This window comes from Mangifera indica, chromosome 13 (genome assembly GCF_011075055.1).
Source record: "Mangifera indica cultivar Alphonso chromosome 13, CATAS_Mindica_2.1, whole genome shotgun sequence".
NCBI classification, from domain to species: domain Eukaryota; kingdom Viridiplantae; phylum Streptophyta; class Magnoliopsida; order Sapindales; family Anacardiaceae; genus Mangifera; species Mangifera indica.
This window is the reverse complement of record NC_058149.1, coordinates 399,556-418,075: the sequence shown is the minus strand read 5'-3', so window position 1 is coordinate 418,075 and position 18,520 is coordinate 399,556. Positions and strand designations below refer to the sequence as shown.

Genomic DNA, 18,520 nt, shown 5'->3' with positions numbered 1-18,520 from the left:
CATAAGATGAGCACTACAAATGAATTCTAGAGAGATATGGGCTTTGAATACATATGCACCATCCAAAACAAGTTTTAGTTAAGAAAGTACACGTGATTTGATATCCCCGTGATTTCAATCTATAAAGCTATGCAAAAACTTAATTATTTCTTTCACCAATTAAAAAAGATATCCTAAGTGTTAGGTATGCAAGTTGTATCATACATTGAAAAATATAAATTTTTGGTATGAGATTTATATAGTTTTAGATTTTTCAATCTCAACAGTTAGTTTTTATTGTGTGATTTCATCAAGTTTGTATCATTTGATATTAAAGTTACCATCATATCTCCTAGTTCAATCATACAATACAGGTGGTAACACTGATGTTATAATGTTTACCTATGACTAGCAAGGAGCTAGTGCATATCCAACCTGCATAGGCTGTAGAACATGGTGGTGTGTCATAATTTCAAGTGCAATGGATAAGATTCGAATCTCATATAAAAACTATTGGTTTATTGTGTAAGGTTTATATTATTTTAAGCTCTCTAATTTCAATAAATAGTTTTTAAGGTATGGTTGGATCAAGATTCCAAATATCTCAATGCTAATCTATGTATCTATCTTTTACATGAAATTCTAGTATCAAGGATGAAAATGTTGGGAGGAAGTGTGAGTTTTAAGGAATTTATATATTATTAGCAAAGAGACGAAAAGATTAAACATAAGAATACTAAAGCAATGACTAAATAAGAAAGTCGGTACAAGATTTTGGTCTATAGTAGAATCCTTCAATTTAAAGTTCCATTGTCCTCCACTTAAGCCGGCAATGAAATATGTTTCAACAACTATATATAAATCCAAAATCAGAATTTCAATAGACTCATATACATAGTTCGATTTCAATGAATAGAAGTGTCACTACCAACACACTTTTCTTATTATCCTAGATACCGACAATGTCAAAATTATTACTTAAGTTTTGTCTACTATTCCCACTCAGGGGGTTAAGGAAGGTCCGTTGACCCCTGACTTTGAAAATTTATAGTTCTGTATATATAAAAATATTGATATAACTCTTTAAATTTTATATTGACCCTTTTAGATTTAATTATCTCTTTATTGGCTCTCTTATGGTTTACTTTTATTCAACTTTAACCCGTTAAGTTTTATTTTTGAGTTCATCACTTTTCCACCACCACATGTTGCGCTGTTGCAGCCGACATAATCCTCCCACCACTGCTTGCCACAAAGTGGCAACACTATCCTAAAATCAACCACTACTAGCCACCACCATAATTGTCCAACAACTATCAATCCACTACAATCACCACTAACACCATGACCAAGCCGATATATACATAAACTCCAGAGAATTACAAGCTCTTTAACACCAAAGTTCCCAAGTAAATTTCAAATATCAAAAGATTACACAGATGAGAGGAGGACACTATTAACAAAGAATTGCAATGGGAGAGACAACACATACAAAACTTTGTTGAAGTTCTGATGATGATATGTATATATAATAAGCATTGTTGTGTCTCTTTGTGCAATAAAAGTCGGAACACTTTGCAATTAAGGAATAATAAATAAATTATCAAAATTGGTTCCACAATGAGGTTTCAACATCAATGAACCAGAAGAACACTATAAAACTATTTATTAAATAAACTACTTATGGCATAAGAACATGAGAAAAATCTCACCCACCTACCAAACAACTCAACAAAATATTAGTCAGAAAGTCACTCCTAAGTGGCCCAATACATGCATATTGCTTAAGATCGTTATCTTCACAAAGAAAATATCTAAATCAATCTCATGATACTAATTATCAGTGAAGATGTGAGTTAAAAAGCACTTCATTGATGTGGGAACAGAACTCAAAACCAGAAACAAGTGTCTAAAACCTAGCCTGAAGAAATACAGTTCTATTCAATTTCTTAAATCCTTCATCAATGGCTGATCTTCTAAAAAGAAACTTATTTTAACTACTGAATCCAACTATTGAAAGAACCCCAAAATATTTAAACAACCCATCAAGTGGAAACAGATTAGTTGAGTCTAAATTTAGAACAAAATCCACCAAATAAACCACATAAAATCAGAAGAAAAAGAGACTAAATACATGAGAAAATAAAGCTGACATGAAAAGATTTTGGCGAGTGAAGTTACCTGAGTGATTAAGCTGCAACAAATAGACGGTGTTTGTTGTTGCCTCCCAGAACCAAACAATAAGTGCTGCTGAAAAATATAAAAACACTTATATAATTAGAAACAAAAACAGACCTAGTTCGCAAAGAAAGAAAAGATCTTCTACTTCCGGAGAAAGGAAACAAAATAAGAATCGAGAAAAATCAGCAGGCTCAGAGAGGAGATTACCAACCTCTACAAGGAGATTGCCTTCTTGGGAAACCTTATTCGTGGCTACAAACTCGAGCATATTTTCCCAGAAGAGGAAACAAACCAGGTTTCCCATATTTAGAACAAAAATTATCGACTCAGTGGCACTAAAAGTCTTCATTTATCAAATCCAAATCAAAAGAGAAAGCAAAAACATATGATAACAAAGGTGCAACACTTAAATAGGAAACAAAATCAGATAAATATCAGCATGATTCACCAAAAAGAAAAACGAGAAATTACAAACTTTAGAGAGACAGAAAAACCCACCTGGGATTTGCTATAAAGAAGACAAAAAACCCAAAATTGGAAGTGAAAATACAGAAAAAAGATGAAAGAAAGGAGAAAGGAAAGGGTTTTGACAAGCAAAGAAGGTAAAAACGAGAAAGAAGTCAAGAACATATAAATTCCAAAAGAAATATACAGTTTTCCGTTAAATTATGAACAGTAACGAGCGTACCTTCCTGTGGTTCACGAAGTTGGTCCTCCTCAAAGAGGAAAGGCGAACCATGAAAAGTCACGCTTTCAAGTTTCATGCTCCATCGCATATTATTCTTGCTATTATAATAATAAAATTAACATAAATGCATTCATCAAAAACAAAAATAAAAAAATTTATCCAAACTGAGCAAATTAAATGCAATCTTACCTTATCCATATGGAATAAACCAAACACAACAAATTAAGAGAATAAAGTAAAGACTTCTCTTCATGAAGAGCTCGATGTGTCAGTTTTTTTCATTTTCTTCTTATTTTCAGAAGTTATATAGATATAAAGAAAGAAGTGTACGTGGAGACATACAAGAAGAAGAAGAAAAGTCTGTGTGTTTGAGTAGTGAAGAATAAAGAAGTGAAGAGAGTGAGCTGACAGAAAGAGAAGTGAGCACGCACCCTCAAAGGTATTTTCTCATACAATTGCCTGCGTGTGCTCACTCTCTTCTGTCAGTCTCTCTTCCTCTTTATTATTTTTATCTCTCTACGCCCATATTTACACATAAAGCTATAGCTGTATATATATATATATTACAAAAAATAGAAAGATTTAGATTTCAGAGATGGGTTCAAGTCAAACTTGTGATTAGAACATAAAAACTCTGACTCAATCAGATCTAAACCCCATTTCTGGAAAGAAACTTTTTATAAACCCAACTGAAAATTAGGGTTTCTTTTTACACTCCACAAAAACCCTCCTCTCAGTTCACTCATTTTCTTCTAAAGTCTCACTCTTTTTCTTCTTTCTTCACTTTCTTCCCTGCAAGACTTAAAAAACTCTCTCCTTCAGCCCTTTTGCTGCCATTTTAAGGGGAACACTCCCCTTATTGAACCTTTTGAGGAGGCGTCACCTAATATATAGCTGGAGGAGAGTAAAATGAAAAGGACTTTTTGGTGCAAATGCTTGTGTGGTTAACCTTTACCACACGGCTTTGATTACTTTATTATATTTTGTTACGGAGTTGGAAGAATTGAGGCGCAAAACGAAGAAGACTTGAACATCGAACGGACAACCGGGAAAGAGAAGGATTGAGGAGTTTTGTTAGAGGGTCAGGTGTCGACTGGTGATTGGTTGAGAGAGTGTGAGGCTTTTGGTTGTTTGACAAGTAAGGAGGGTTATTGACCGTCAGATGGCTATCATGGAGGGTCCCATTGTCGGTGATGCGTGGGCTGCTTAGAAGTTGTGGTGGATGGATCGGTCCGAGTCAGAAGGAGACAGAAAATGACCCATATGAAGTATCTATCTCATTAACTAAGGCTTAATCTTGATCAAAGTTGAGTTGATTAAGTCAGTCGAAATGACAGACTTACCCCTACACATTCAGATTATTCTTTCCTTGTTAATATAACAGTTTAAATTTGCAAAAAGAGTAAACACACTATCCATTGAAGCTTGTTCATCATTAATGCAGATTCATATGAGTATAACTTTATAATTGTTTGGTTTGAGCTTAGATAAATTCTATTTAGACAAAGTTTGAGTTCAAACTCACCAAGTTAAGAAGTTTTTAGGTTAAACTCATGATAAGAATGATTGATTTGTGATAAAATCGAGTTAGACTTGATAAATTCATTTAAATCTTATAACTTACATATTTATCAATTAGACTAATTTAAAGATAAGAAATAAAATTGATTTTAAAATTTTAGAAGTTATTTGATATTATACTTTACTCAAGTTATGTGCTTGCGTAATCACTAAGCAAAACAACAAGAAGTTGAGTTTGACTTTATAGTCGAACTTGAACTATTTAAGCTCGATTCGAGAGTTGAATTTGAGTCACTTAAGCTCAGCTCAATAATAATAGATCTTAGCTTGACTTAACTTGTTTGCAATTTAATGTACTACTATATGAACTAATATTAGGTACAAATGTTAACATATTATCATATAATCAAACTATTTTAAATTAAATATCTAATTATATGATAATATATTAACGTTTGTACAAGTAGATGTTTAGCCTCATTGATAGTACATGTAGTTTTCTTTTTTTTAATATGATCCTAAAATTTTCCTATCACTAAAAAAATCCTAACATATGGGTTAATAACCATTTGTGCACCCTTATTTTACAAACCGGTTTTAGTGATGGATTTTGCCAATTGTTACAAGAATAACATTACATTCACTAACTCGTCCATACAATTTTATTTGTATTATTGTGATCGGATAATCTAATTATTTAATTCTTTTTTAATTTAAAATTACACAATCACATTAATACACATGTTGACATCCATGGGACACCACTTAAAAGTATCAACCCTACCAGCTTATTAAACCTAACTTGTTATGATTTATATATAATCAATGTAGGTTAAAAAATTAGGATTGCTTGTCTTTCCATTTTAAGTGATGTTGATAAGGTTCATTATAAATTAGAAGGATTATTTGAATTAAAAAAAAAAAAGAGACAATAGTATTTAAAGGTATCAAAGTATCTTTTTTTTTTTAAATTGAAAAGATCGAATTTGTCATGAACAATTTTATGATTAATGTCGACAATTAATATTACAAAAATCTCTAATTAATCTTTTCCTCAATATTCAATTCCAAAAAACTAACAAAATTATAAAAAATAAATAAAATCTATTCATAATAAACAAAACCCAAACAAGAATTAAAATTTAATTAACACTTAAATCACTAAGATTCGCATAACCTAACTTTAAATAAAAAAGTCAATAAAAATTCTACATTAATTCAATACTTTTTATAAAAGTTTACTCATTTTAAAAGAAAAATCTAATAGTTAAATATTTTAATATAAAAATAAAAATCTATTTTTCACTCTCAAAAGATAGTTTAATTAGTAGTAAGAAAAAAAAATTCTAAACATAAAAGAGTTTACTCAATATAGTTATTGAATAGTTGATCATTAGATTTAAAATTTTATTTATTTGGTGAGAATGAGATTTCATTTTAAATATGATTTCTTTGTTAATAAAAAAAGTCAATTTTTTTAATTAAAAAAAGTTGATAATTAGATGGCTCCAAATATTGTTATAAAGGAAAACATCTGCATTCATAGAATGTAGAAATTTTTCTCATCATTTTTATGGACTTGAAGTACACAAGCCGAAGGATCTTATAAATTATCTAAAAGTTTATGAATATTAAAGGCACCTCCACAAAAGATGTTAAAACAATGCCCATACTTAAAGGTACATGCCACTATTCATGCGTTCACCAAAATTAATTAAATAAAAATCTTGTGTTATATCAATAATGCAGGAATAAAAGGTTGCTTAATCAAATCATCCCACCACATGTATTTTGTCTTTTTCTTCAGGTCAGGTTGAGATGACATCTCGACTTGAATATAATCACTAGGTCGAATAAAAACACAAAGGCAATCAATCACCATTTTGAATAAATTCTTAAGCTAAAACACTATTTTCCATCGAATGTATAATGAAATCTCAAACTTTTATCTTTTAATTTTTAAAAACTTAAATATCTAATTATAATCAACTTTTTTTTTTTAATTTTAATTAAGGTTAAAAGTAAAACTGTTATTTATTAAAAAATTAAAATTTTATCATATTTTTCTCTCCATATTTAAAAACTTACATATTCTTCCAACCTAAAATTTGAAAAGTGACAAAAACCCTCTAAGGTTTTTCCTTTTCCTCTAACACCGATTTTTCCTTCTCCAGTAGTCGGCCATCCTCCCTTCCTCCCTTATCTCTCCTCCAATTTTTCTTCTCGGAGACAAAGATGATAAGTCTTCGTCTTCGTCTTCGTCTTTGATCGTTAGAGAGAGACCGAAAGAGAAATAAGGGGGAAAGAGAGGACGACCGATGGCCAAGAAAGGACAAATCGGTATCGGAGGAAAAGGAATAAACCCTAAGAGTATTTTTATCACTTTTTAAACTTTAGGTTGGGAGAAAATATAAGTTTTTAAATATGAGAGAAGAAATATTATTCTTGTAACAAATTTATAAATATATGAATCTTGTAATTATAAAAAGAAGAGAAACATGAAAAATTCATTCTTGATTGAAATACTTGAAATTAAAAAAAAAAAAAATAGAGGAACATTTTGGTTGTAAATATTTTTAGTTTATTAAGTGCTGGTGAGAATTTTCAACATAATTTAATATACATAATTTAGATATTTGTATAAGATATGTTAAAATAGCAACTATAAACATTAGTTAATTGATCAAGTTATTCTCTACGATAAGAGATAAAATATAATAAAGAGGCTCAAAAATTTTTACACATGATTCAATCCATTATTCGAGAGCATAAATTTATGGTTATGTTATTAATGACTTTAAAAGAGTATTCCTACAAAGTGTGAATCAAAGATTATAGAAAAAATATTCTAAAAATAATTTGATTTTAAACTAAGATCCTAAACAAAGTAATTAGATTTCTATTAGAATCTTTTTGCATTTCATAGGATTACACTCATCTAATCATCAATATCATATGTTAATTATATGAAGATGTATATCAAATTTATATTAGTTCGCTTTTTTCTCTCTCTTATTTTTCTTGAATGATCTCTTATTTTAATAGTACGATAGAAAATAGTTATAAATTATATGTCAAATTTAAATTCAAATTTTAACTTTTTAATATATTACATATCATAGATAAGATAACAATCAAGTCTTAATAGAATAATAAATTATTGTTTTATCTTGTGGGTGTGTGATATGAAAGAGACGCAAACTAGTTGATCATTTCCTTTATTCGAAAGATGTCTATCTATCTCTAAGATGAAGTGTGAGTTGTTGTCTTGAGAGCTAATCAATTTTTTGGAAATTACTGTTCCGGCCAGTTATAGATTACCACACAACATTAAGTCAAAGAAATAAAAAAGTGTCAAAGAAAGAAAATGACAAGAGGAACATGTTTATCGAAATGAAGAAACTAGAAGATATCTGGATATGTTTAGATAATTTGAACCACCCCCACCCCCACCCCCACCTCCAACCAAAATGGCCCCAACCATTCATTAATCAACAAAACTTTCACTTCATTGAATTGACTAGATGATTAGACATTGAGACCTTAATTATCATTTCATCATTTAATGGAAAATACTTCCATATAATATTGCACATGAATCAAAGGAAGTTGAACAAATAAAAGATTCATTTAGTTGAAATTCTCAATCATCAATATTCTCCTATTTGATCGATCGAAGGGAAAAAGAAATAGTATATGCAATTTGGTTTTTTTGTAGATAATTAAAATTGTTAATACATATTTTTAATATATAATTTAAATATATAAATAATATATTATTATACGATTGAATGATTTTATATAAAAAATGAAATAATATTTAATCATATAATAATATATAATTTATATACTGAAATTATATATAAAATATATATACACGTAACATTATTTTTGGACACATAAATTCAAATTTCATAGCAACTAATTTAGATTTATATAGATTTGATAACTACTCGAAAATTTAGTAATTTCTCTAAAATTACTATATGTAAATGATATTCTTAATAATATGATTGGATAAAACATTACATTTGTTTTAAGTAATCCTGATAGAGGAATTAGACTTAGCTCAAATAAGTCAAACTTAAATTTGAATTTAAGTTAAGTTAATTTGATTCAAATGAGTTATTGAAAAACCACTTATAAATTCATCTTTTGTAATGATTTTTTATCTTTTTTATTATTTTTCTTTATCTTATTATTTGACTATCCCTTTTATTTTCTTAGATTTTCTAGTAGTTTTTACAACGAATTTTTTGCCAACTCAAATGAGTTCAAACTCAAATTAAATTTTATGAATTCCAATCAAACTCTAATTAACCCTTTTTTAGATACAATTCAACTCAAAGCCACCTTGAATTCTCATCCCCACCTCACTTATATAATTTGATAATTTGGTATGAGACAAGGAAGGCAAGGCATCATTTAACCCAGTCCTCTGGTTATGTCATCCCTATGAATAATTTATCATTTACTTTGTCACAAAAAAAGATATTATATGTTTGATTGTGTTTTTTGTGGGGTCATAATCGAATGCACCAATCCTCTTATGATTTTAATTCCCCAGTCTTTCTCTTTTGTGTGTGTGTGTAAGCATTTATTTATATTTAAATTATGTATTATCAGATATCTAACTAGGTTTTCAAAAAGCATACAAAATTTTATAGTTTTTTTTATGTGTGCAACAAATGCACATTCAACCTAACAATGAGAATGTATGTAACATTTTAGGATTGACAACCTATAATGCGTGATATGCACGGATCTTGCTACCTAGTCAATGAACAGGGCTTCATTCCCTGATGAGCAAGATGACAACACCCCTAAGCTCGTAAACAATTTGGGTTTAACTTATAAAGTGTCACTTTAAGATTTTTTTAAACATAAAAATTCTATTAGAGTTTCTCTTTAGAATAATAACTCTAATAAGGTTTGTATTATCAATTAAAATTTTAGTATGTAAATACTAACTTTGTTAGATGTAATTTTGTTTTAAATAAATCAAGATAAGTTCGTTCTATTCAAAGTATAAATTGATTTAGAAATTGTCAAAGATTTGTAAGATAGAAATAAGTTTGATAAGTTATGAAGTCAATGTTAACTTTCAAGTTCAATTTATGCTTATTTTAGGAGATATTAAAGGAATAAAGTGAAAGAAATATGGAAAATTCAATTAATCCCTAACTCTAATTTCCTATTAATTATTTTCTGATCATTCCAATTTGTCCTATGAATTATGCAATCCCTAACTCTAATTTCCTATTAACTATTTTCTGATCATTCCAATTTGTCCAATGAATTATTTGCATCTAATAACTTTAAATTCGAAGAAGAAGTTTTAATGAACTATTTGCATCTAAAAAACCATTTTTAAAAAGTTTGAATTTAAAAGCATCGATTCTAGATCGATTTGATATTAACAAACTGATATTTTAACTTAGTATAAAATAATTCAATTTGAGTCAAATCTTAAATGTTTAAATCAGTTTAAATTGAATTTATTAGTAAAAACAAATTCAGTCTTTGAATCAAACTCAACTCATTTGATTTTACGTCAATTTTGAATTTAAGTAAATCTAGTCTTATTTGAAGTTATAGGGAAAGATCGTAAAGGTAATAATCATCTTTTTGAGGTTTTCGAGATAATAAAAATTTTAATTACCTTATCATACTGTATTTTAACACTTGCCTTCATAATGAGAATTTTTGTAGTTTTTTAAAATTCATGAAAATTAAGGCCATTAGCTCTTGGTCATATTTAATCTATTCTTAGACATGAATTCAAATTGAGTCGAGCTTATATAAGGATTAGCTCAAATTCGACTAGTTTAATTAGTCATAAGACTATTGGAGAAGTCACTATAGAAGAAGAAAAGGAAGCAAAGTTGTAGGAGAAAATGAATTTGTTAACAATTTTTTCATAACTCAATTGATTCAAGCTGACTCGATTTGATCTTAAACTTGGGCTACCACTACACAAACTCAGATCGTTTTATCCGAGTTTCGATCCAAGCCCAAGCTGGCCCACATCACGTCCGACGTTATATTTTCTTGTGGACTTTTTTAACTATAGAAGTTCAATATGAGGCCCAGCCCAAACCTTACCCAACTTTGCCTGGCACGGACCATCTAGGCTCAGCCCATTTCTTATTCTTCTTGAAGGAGGACATAACTGAAAACTCTGAAAGCTGGTTCTTTGAAGGAGCTATCCATCCATGGCGGCACTAAAAACTTATGCATCAAGCAACCCGGATGAAGTTCACACCGACGTCCTCTTCAAAGCGAGAGAATCTTGTTACAAGACTCGCGACGCTTTCTATTCGTGTTTGGAGAAAGAAGCCGATAAGAAACCGACTGAAATCGCCTCCGTGGGCCTCTTGTACCCAGTCGAATGCAAGAAATCAAGGGATGAGTTTGTCGAGAATTGCCGAGCTTCTTGGGTAATCCAATTGTTGTTTTTGCAGCTGAAAGTTTTTAGCTTTTGTTGAAAGTTTGGGTTTCAGGATTCGGTACTGGTCCTGTAAAGTTAGTGGGTATGCCAATTAGAAATTATATGTTTCATTAGTATTGTCATTTATGTATATCCGAATGACGAAAATTTAAAGCTGGAGATGAGAATGTTTTCGTGTGTGAAGGTTCTAAGCCTTAGGTAAATTTTGAGCTTCAGGTTTTACAACTTCGTTACATGATTCTGGTTTTGTATTGTTACTGTGTCTTCCTGTGTACTGATTATATTTCCGTTGTTTTGTTTGTTGTGTTGTATTATAATATCATGAAATGGATTTCCCAGTGTTGGAAGTTTTAAGCTTGACAAAAATTTTGAGCTTCATGTTATGGTATTGGTCTTTTAACATTACAGAGACTACAGATTAATGATTATATGTTTTCAAATTTAATCAAAATCTATATGTTTGTGCTTCTTGGTTTATCAAATTGATGTTTATATGCTCGAAAGTGTTGAGCTTTAAAAAAATTTTGAGTCTCATGATATGATTTTCGTTACTGGGCTTACTGGTTTCTAATTATATGTTGTTCATATGTTTTACCAATGAATATTTATGCATTTTCAAATTTGGAGTAGAATGTTAGTAAGCGATATATATAAATGTTCCAAATTATTGAATCTTGTTGTTTTTAGTAATGTTACTACCACATACGGTTCAGCCTGTATGGAAACTGTTTAACTGTTTAACTGTTTACAAGGTAGTGAGTTTTGGTAGTGTAGAAATTTGTTTTGATAATGTTTTACATCTAGTGCTGACTCTAAAAGAGCGTTAATTCTGTATTATTGTATATAGAATACACAGATTGGTAAAAGTCTCCGTAAGGCTGATGAAACTACCCTTTATTGTTATCAGGCCAGTAAAATAGTTAAGTAATTTTGTTTTAGTTTTGATTGGTTTAACGATTGTGTAAATGGTTGATCAGGTGAAGCATTTCGATAGATTGTACTGTAAGAACAAGAGGGTACAGAGGCTATTGGACGATGGTGGTCAGACAAGGAGAGGTCAGATGTTGCTTCCACAGCCTTACACATTCAAGCCTCCTTCTGAATCTAGTTAGATATTTTTCTTCAATTTCAGTTTTAGCCTTCTTGTCATCCAGGTAGTTTGATAAATTCTTCTAGAATTTTTTCTAATTTTTTGAATTACAGTCTAAAAGATTGTATAGTTACAGTAATGGGTATTTGATACTACATACATTACTAGCATCTATGCTACACTTTTGAAAAATAAGTAGTGGAAAAAACTTTTCAGGTCAATGGGAAAACTCCTAACTTTTCAATGATGAGTTATTACTGTTAGGAGGAAACACTTGTGTTGGGACTATTTGAAAGTGGGTAGTGCCGTCATGTTAAGTTAATCCATTTTGGGAGGAGTGTAAAGCGGGATTGGGGACACAAGGAGGACTAAAATGGGTTTAAGACTTACTGCAACTGTTTCTTATTGTTGTTTGTGGTTTTTGTCTGTAAATGAAGTGTATTTGAACGTAATGTGATTCATTTTTTGTGCTAATAAAGAATGTAAGTTCAAGCGAGCCTAAGTATTGCAATATTAGAATAAACTTGTAACAATTCTAGGCAGATCCCACATTGACAATGCACGAGAGAGATGTTTGGTATGTATGTATATCTTATATCGTTAGAGAATGATAATAGAAAATTATTTGAATAGCTTGTGAGTTTTTAAGGTGTCAAGATACGTATTAGATTGCAAAGTCCACCATAATGGATTGTATATCTAAAATGGATAATATCTTGATAGTATTGATGTTAAGAATACAAAGATAGATAGGAAAATCCTTTAAAAGACAGATTTCTTTTAGACTTGTTTATTTCAGTATTGAGGTTACAAGATCTCTAGCATCTGTCATCATCCCAGGTCTATATGCTGCTATGATCATTATATATTTTTGCGGATAATGAATATCTACGACTCTGGAACCCTTCATACTAAGATTGGATTTGAGTCGAGTTCGAGTTTAAGCTTTAACTAACTTGTTATTAAAACGATGTTGTTTTGTATCAAAATGTTTAACTTGCAAGCTTGACAAGCAGTTCGAGCTCATTTGGGATTGGCTCGTTTCGGATTTGTTTGAATCGAATTTGAGCTCAATTCAAATCTAGCCCTACTTCATACCCTGCACAGCCTCCAAAATGAGGGCTTGAATCTTAGCAATGCAAGACCCTATGGGCACTACAGGAATTACTTGCGCTGCCTGCTTCAATCTTAGTTTTTGACATGGTGATGCACATTATCTTGTCTATCATTATATTTTTTAGTATTCGAAGAATCAACAAGGTTTTAGTCTTATTTAGTATTCTTAGTATTTACTCAGAACCTAAAATTAGGGTTAGATTTAAACTGAGTCAAATCTAAACATGGTTGATTCGAACTTAGTTAAAATCCAATATGGTTAGTTCACATTCGAGTTGAAGCTTGTTCGAACTAGTTGGATATGTTGTCGGCGGTCATCGATGGGATGAATAGTATCACTAATAAAAAAATAGTATTTTCGATAAGATAAATAATATCATTAAGGAGATTTAAGTCAAATTCAACAAATTATTGAATTGAAACTCTAACCTAAAATCAATTTAGACCAAGCTAAACACCAATTTAAGTTGCACTAGCTCTGTTTGAATCCTTCACTACCCAACATATCCTTTTGTTAGTCCGAGTGTACTTGTAATCAACAGAATTTTCACCTCATGAGAGGTGAATGATGTGAAAAACACATTAAAAAAAACCGTTGGGTGTTTTCTCACCCTTGGGGGTTGCATGTTATAGCCCAAAATATGGCCAAAACTAGAGATTTTTGGAAAAACGTGGATTTTGGACGGTTTTAGGAACATGTTTTGGGCATTCTTGACAGGCCAAATTAAATCTCGGGTTAACTATTTTTTATTCAAATCAAATTTAAGTTAATATTTGTTCATATTTAGTTTGGTTTAAATTCACTCTTGAATACAATCCAACAAGTATTGAACATTAAACTAAGGGGTCATTTGGTTTCAGAATTTAAAAATTATCTTAGTAATTTATTTTTTATTATCTTATTTGATTTATCAGTAATAAAATATTACAGTAATTTCTATTAGCAATGTTGACGTAGTAGGTAATATAGATGATAATCTGATTACCCCCTTCACCTTAGATATTAAAAGATTACCAGGATAATCTTGATTTTATTATAATTATATTATTATTTATTAATTTTTTTGGGATAAAATAATTTATTTTTAATTAATATAACAAATAATATAAAAATATTTAAAAATAATTATGTTCAAACATATTTAAGTAAAATAATTTATTATTATTCTTTTGTTATCTTTAATCAAACACAATAATTATGTGTATTTACTAAATTATATCAAACATAGTAATCATTTATACATAGTGATCTTCTAAGTAATCTATCTTTAAGATAATCTTTCTATTTTGATAATAAACTATTACTCAAACCAAACGCTCCTTAAGGGCTCATTTGGTTTGTCAAAATAAAATATTATCTTGATAATTTATCTTTTTTTATTATTATTATCTTTAAACGCTCCTTCAAGGGTCATTTGGTTTGTCAAAATAAAATATTATCTTAATAATTTATCTTTTTTATTATTATTATCTTATTTAGTTTATCAGTACTAAAATATTTCGGTATTCATGTATTACTAATGATAATATAAAAGATAATGTAATTATCATCACTATCTTAAATATTAAAAAATTATCGGGATAATATATTTTTAATATAATTTTTTATTTTTAACCGTACCTCAAGGCGTATGCATTAGTTATTTCCAGAGAGTTTCTGAAGTCTGGACTAATTCCCAGATCTGGATTATTGTTTTGACTGTATTGTTATCCAAATATTGTCTAAGTATGGGCAAAAACTATACCTTACGTTGGTAATAGAATTTGTCTGCCTTGACAATAAGCAGTGTCCTACATGTCTTTTATTATATTAGACATTATTTGCAAGATCTAGGAAGATTAAGTATCCTCATACTTTACCAGACCTAGTGCTCCTATTGGGCTGTTTGTGCACAGCCAGATGTAGAGTGTATTTAACGTCCATTTGCTCAAGCTTCTATCATTGCCCGGATCGATGTAAATTAGAGCTCACATGGTTGATAATAGAGTTGTATTTAATCTGAATTGAATTCAAATTTGACTCGATGTAAGTAAAATTATACTCAAACTCAAGTTTATCTCAAGGTTATTTAAGTTGGACTTGTTTGAAAGAAATTGAACTTGTGCTGAATTTTGAATTTGACTAAATACTATAATTAAAATGACATCGTTTCGATACGTAGTAATTAAAACGATGTTGTTTTAGTTAATTCATATCAAATATTTTTACGTTTTTAAACAATTTTTTTTCTTGAACAATTTGAGCGAAACAAATTTGATCCCAAATTAACATTTTTAATTCAAATCAAATTTGAATTAGCTCTTGTTTGGGATTAAGTTAGCTCAAATCTAATCATAGTTAGATACATAAGTTTGTTTTAATACACATATTGGTGCGGCCGATTAGAATACATGTATGGATTATCGTTAAATATGTGTGTGTATATGTCTATGGCTTGTTCTTAGATATCACATGTGCAAGACATACATGCTAATGTGGCCTGAATTGATTGAACAAACATATATGTGTATCTAACGTTATTATTTTACGCATGCAAGACATGTATGTTAATGTATATATGTCTATCGATTATCCAATCATATTGTACATGCATGTGAACATCAACACGACATGATTTGATAGGCAAACGAATATACGTCCAATCAAATTATACATACCATACATGTACTATTGCAACTTTTAACTGGTTAAACGAACATATATATGTGTGTGTGTGTGTGTGTGTGCGCGCGCGCGCGCGCACATCATCCATCCAATTAGATTAACTTGTGAGACATGCATGCTGATGTGGCATGAATTAACCAAATGGGCATGTACATTCATCTATGCACAAATTCGTGGATAATAAATGAACAATAATGTTACCCTTCCTAACTTACCTATATAAATTAACAAATTAACGTATTTTAATATGAATATTAATTTCTAGTTAAAGATAAAATAAACAATTAGATTATCGAATCACATTAATATATATTGATTTGTATAGATAAATTAATAGATATACTATTTTTCATAAAAAATAGAGTTGGATCTACAGTAATCTGATTTATGATTCAGTTTTAAAACAAGTCAAATTTGAGTTAGGATAACTCTATCTCAAGGTCGAATCAAATCGACTTGAATCCAACGAGTTGTCGAAGAGTCGATGATGAATTCACTTTCTCCATAACTTTTCTTCTTGTTTAATGATTTTTTATTATTTATAATGACATTTCTCCTCTAAACTTTATATATTTGAGTTTTGAGTTAAACTTTATATATTTGAGTCAAATTCGAATTGACTCTTATTTAAACTTAACTTAATTCGAATTCGTCTCTACCTAAAACAATAGAATTATATCATTTAATATATGAAATCATCACAAGATGATGATGATGATTAAACTCATCTAGTTGTCCCAACTCCTTGTTGGCTACCACTTAGATATCCATTTTATTAGGTCAACAAAATCTCTTATAATCAAGTGGCATTATAGTGATAATGTTAATTGACCTAACCATGAAATTACCTAACTTGATTAACGCCATTAATTATTATCATTATCACTAAACTATAACAATTTCCAATAAATCATTATTAACTCAAAAATACATTACACTTCTTTCCCCTTGCATCCAACACTTGGAATACTTACAAAATGTCACCCACAAGCCCTATTTATTTATAAGATATGCTTTTGAATCATATCCTTAATAAGATAAAGTTTTAACTTAATGGGTATATATTATATGGTTTTGAAATTATTTTAGGGGTATGATGGACGTGTGGTCAAATTAGTGTTCAAGTTGAGGAGGATTGATTTGACTCCCAACAAGGAAATTGTGTATTTTATATGTACGATTTGGTTTGAGCCTACCTAAACCAAGTTTAAATAAAGATTAAACTCATAATGTCATGGATGTGAAGTGACAACAAACTCTTAAACTTGAATTGAATCATCAAATTGGAGCTTTAACTTGGAGTTTAGTTTATTTGGATTGCAGGTAGAATTCACCGCTATTCACTTATCCAAATACTTATTCTTATTGATGTAATTTAATACCCACATCATATTAGTAGAAATATTAAAAAATTATTAATTTTTTAGACTTGATAATATATTTTAAAAAATTACTTCAATATATAACATGAAAATTAGCAATGTTTTTTAAATTGGATCGAACCGGTCGGTTCAACCAGTAAACTGAAACAGGCTTTAAGTTTGATTCGGTTAACATAAAAAAAGGGCTTATTTATTGACTGGGTCAAACTCAAGTTTAAATCAGATGAATCTAAACACGTCAATTGGGTCAGGCCTTCGAAGCACAAAAAAAAATCCGAGCACGATAAAACCCGATCCGACATTATAGAATGTCGAGCTAGGCCTATCGAGCTTGACTTAGGACTTTGATATTAAGCCCATAGGCTAGCCCGACCCAACACTGTTTATAAATATTTTTTTTTTTTCTGCTGCTACCGCAAGGTAGCAGAAGCAGAAAATTTGCTTTTGCTGCCTTGTGACAGAAGCAGAAAAGCAGATTTCTGCTTCTGTCAAATGGCAGATTGGTCTCTGCTTAATTTTTTTAATTAATTTATTTTTTTAAATAAATCTATTATATTTTTCATCATTTTCATTTTTATTTACAAATCTTTTAATCTCTCAATCTCAATTATTTCATTATATTTTCAATCTCATTAACTCTCTTTCGAAAAATATTTAAATTCGTAAATAATAATTATTTATATTTATAATTTCATTTTTATTTTAATTTTATCATTACAAAATATTATAAAATATCTAAATTCACAAATAATAATTTTTTATCTTTGAAAAATTCAAAGATGTAGACATAAAAAATGAGTAGATAAATGTTATACAGTAGATATATTTTATTTATGTTTTGTAATTTATACAGTATGTAACTTAATTTATTTGTATTATGTTATCAATTTATAATATTTTTTATTATGTAACCACGGTATTCCTCCGCCACAAGTGAGGGATTATAAATAAAATATTCGGGGTACTGTCCTCGGTTTTAATAATTGACAAATAATTTGTGTTTAAAAATTTTTATTAAATTTTTTTTAAAATATTGATTAAATGGGTCGTGCCTTGGGCCTTTTATATTTCAATGGGCCGGCCCAATCGGAAGACCCATTACTGTTTGGGTCTCATGCCCGACCCGACCCATTGACCCAATGGACTGAGTCAGAGCCAACCCGGCCCGACCCGGCCCATTGACATTTCTAGATGAACAGGTTAAAACTAGTATAATTGTGTTTGACCAAAATTTAGGATTTTTTTGAAATTTTAATTATTTTTGAATAATTTGATTATTTTTTATTAGATTAAATGAATTTATAAATGTCTGTAAGAAAAAATAAGTTCAAAATAAAATAAAAAAGAAGAAAAAAAGTATCATATATCTATTAAAATGTCTTTTATAGATAATAACTTGTAAAATTATATTTTTTTTCTATGTTATGACATTAAAATTCTTTTTTAA

General features: G+C 29.5%; 1 protein-coding gene and 1 long non-coding RNA gene across 3 annotated transcripts; one reads left to right on the top strand and one right to left on the bottom strand.

The window, feature by feature from the left end:
- Positions 1–655: 655 nt before the first annotated feature.
- Positions 656–3,781, bottom strand: LOC123194396. Of its 2 annotated transcripts, XR_006497270.1 has the most exons (3): positions 3,038–3,743; positions 2,372–2,946; positions 656–2,229 (listed from the first exon to the last, which is right to left on the bottom strand). It is a non-coding gene; the product is annotated as an uncharacterized LOC123194396 (long non-coding RNA). The 2 variants fall into 2 exon arrangements; XR_006497269.1 differs by having other exon boundaries at positions 2,372–3,781.
- Positions 3,782–10,515: 6,734 nt separating this feature from the next.
- On the top strand, positions 10,516–12,406 carry LOC123194871 (cytochrome c oxidase assembly factor 6). The gene is made up of 2 exons (XM_044608353.1): positions 10,516–10,809; positions 11,798–12,406. The coding sequence occupies exons 1-2, from the start codon at positions 10,585–10,587 to the stop codon at positions 11,930–11,932; spliced, it is 360 nt and encodes a 119-aa protein (XP_044464288.1). The 5' UTR covers positions 10,516–10,584; the 3' UTR covers positions 11,933–12,406.
- Positions 12,407–18,520: the final 6,114 nt, after the last annotated feature.

Excerpts from the sequence above, each read along its gene's own strand:
- LOC123194871 (XM_044608353.1), top strand. The coding sequence starts at position 10,585 with ATGGCGGCACTAAAAACTTATGCATCAAGCAACCCGGATGAAGTTCAC. Across the intron at positions 10,810-11,797 it reads AGAATTGCCGAGCTTCTTGG|GTGAAGCATTTCGATAGATT; the intron begins GTAATCCAATTG and ends ATGGTTGATCAG.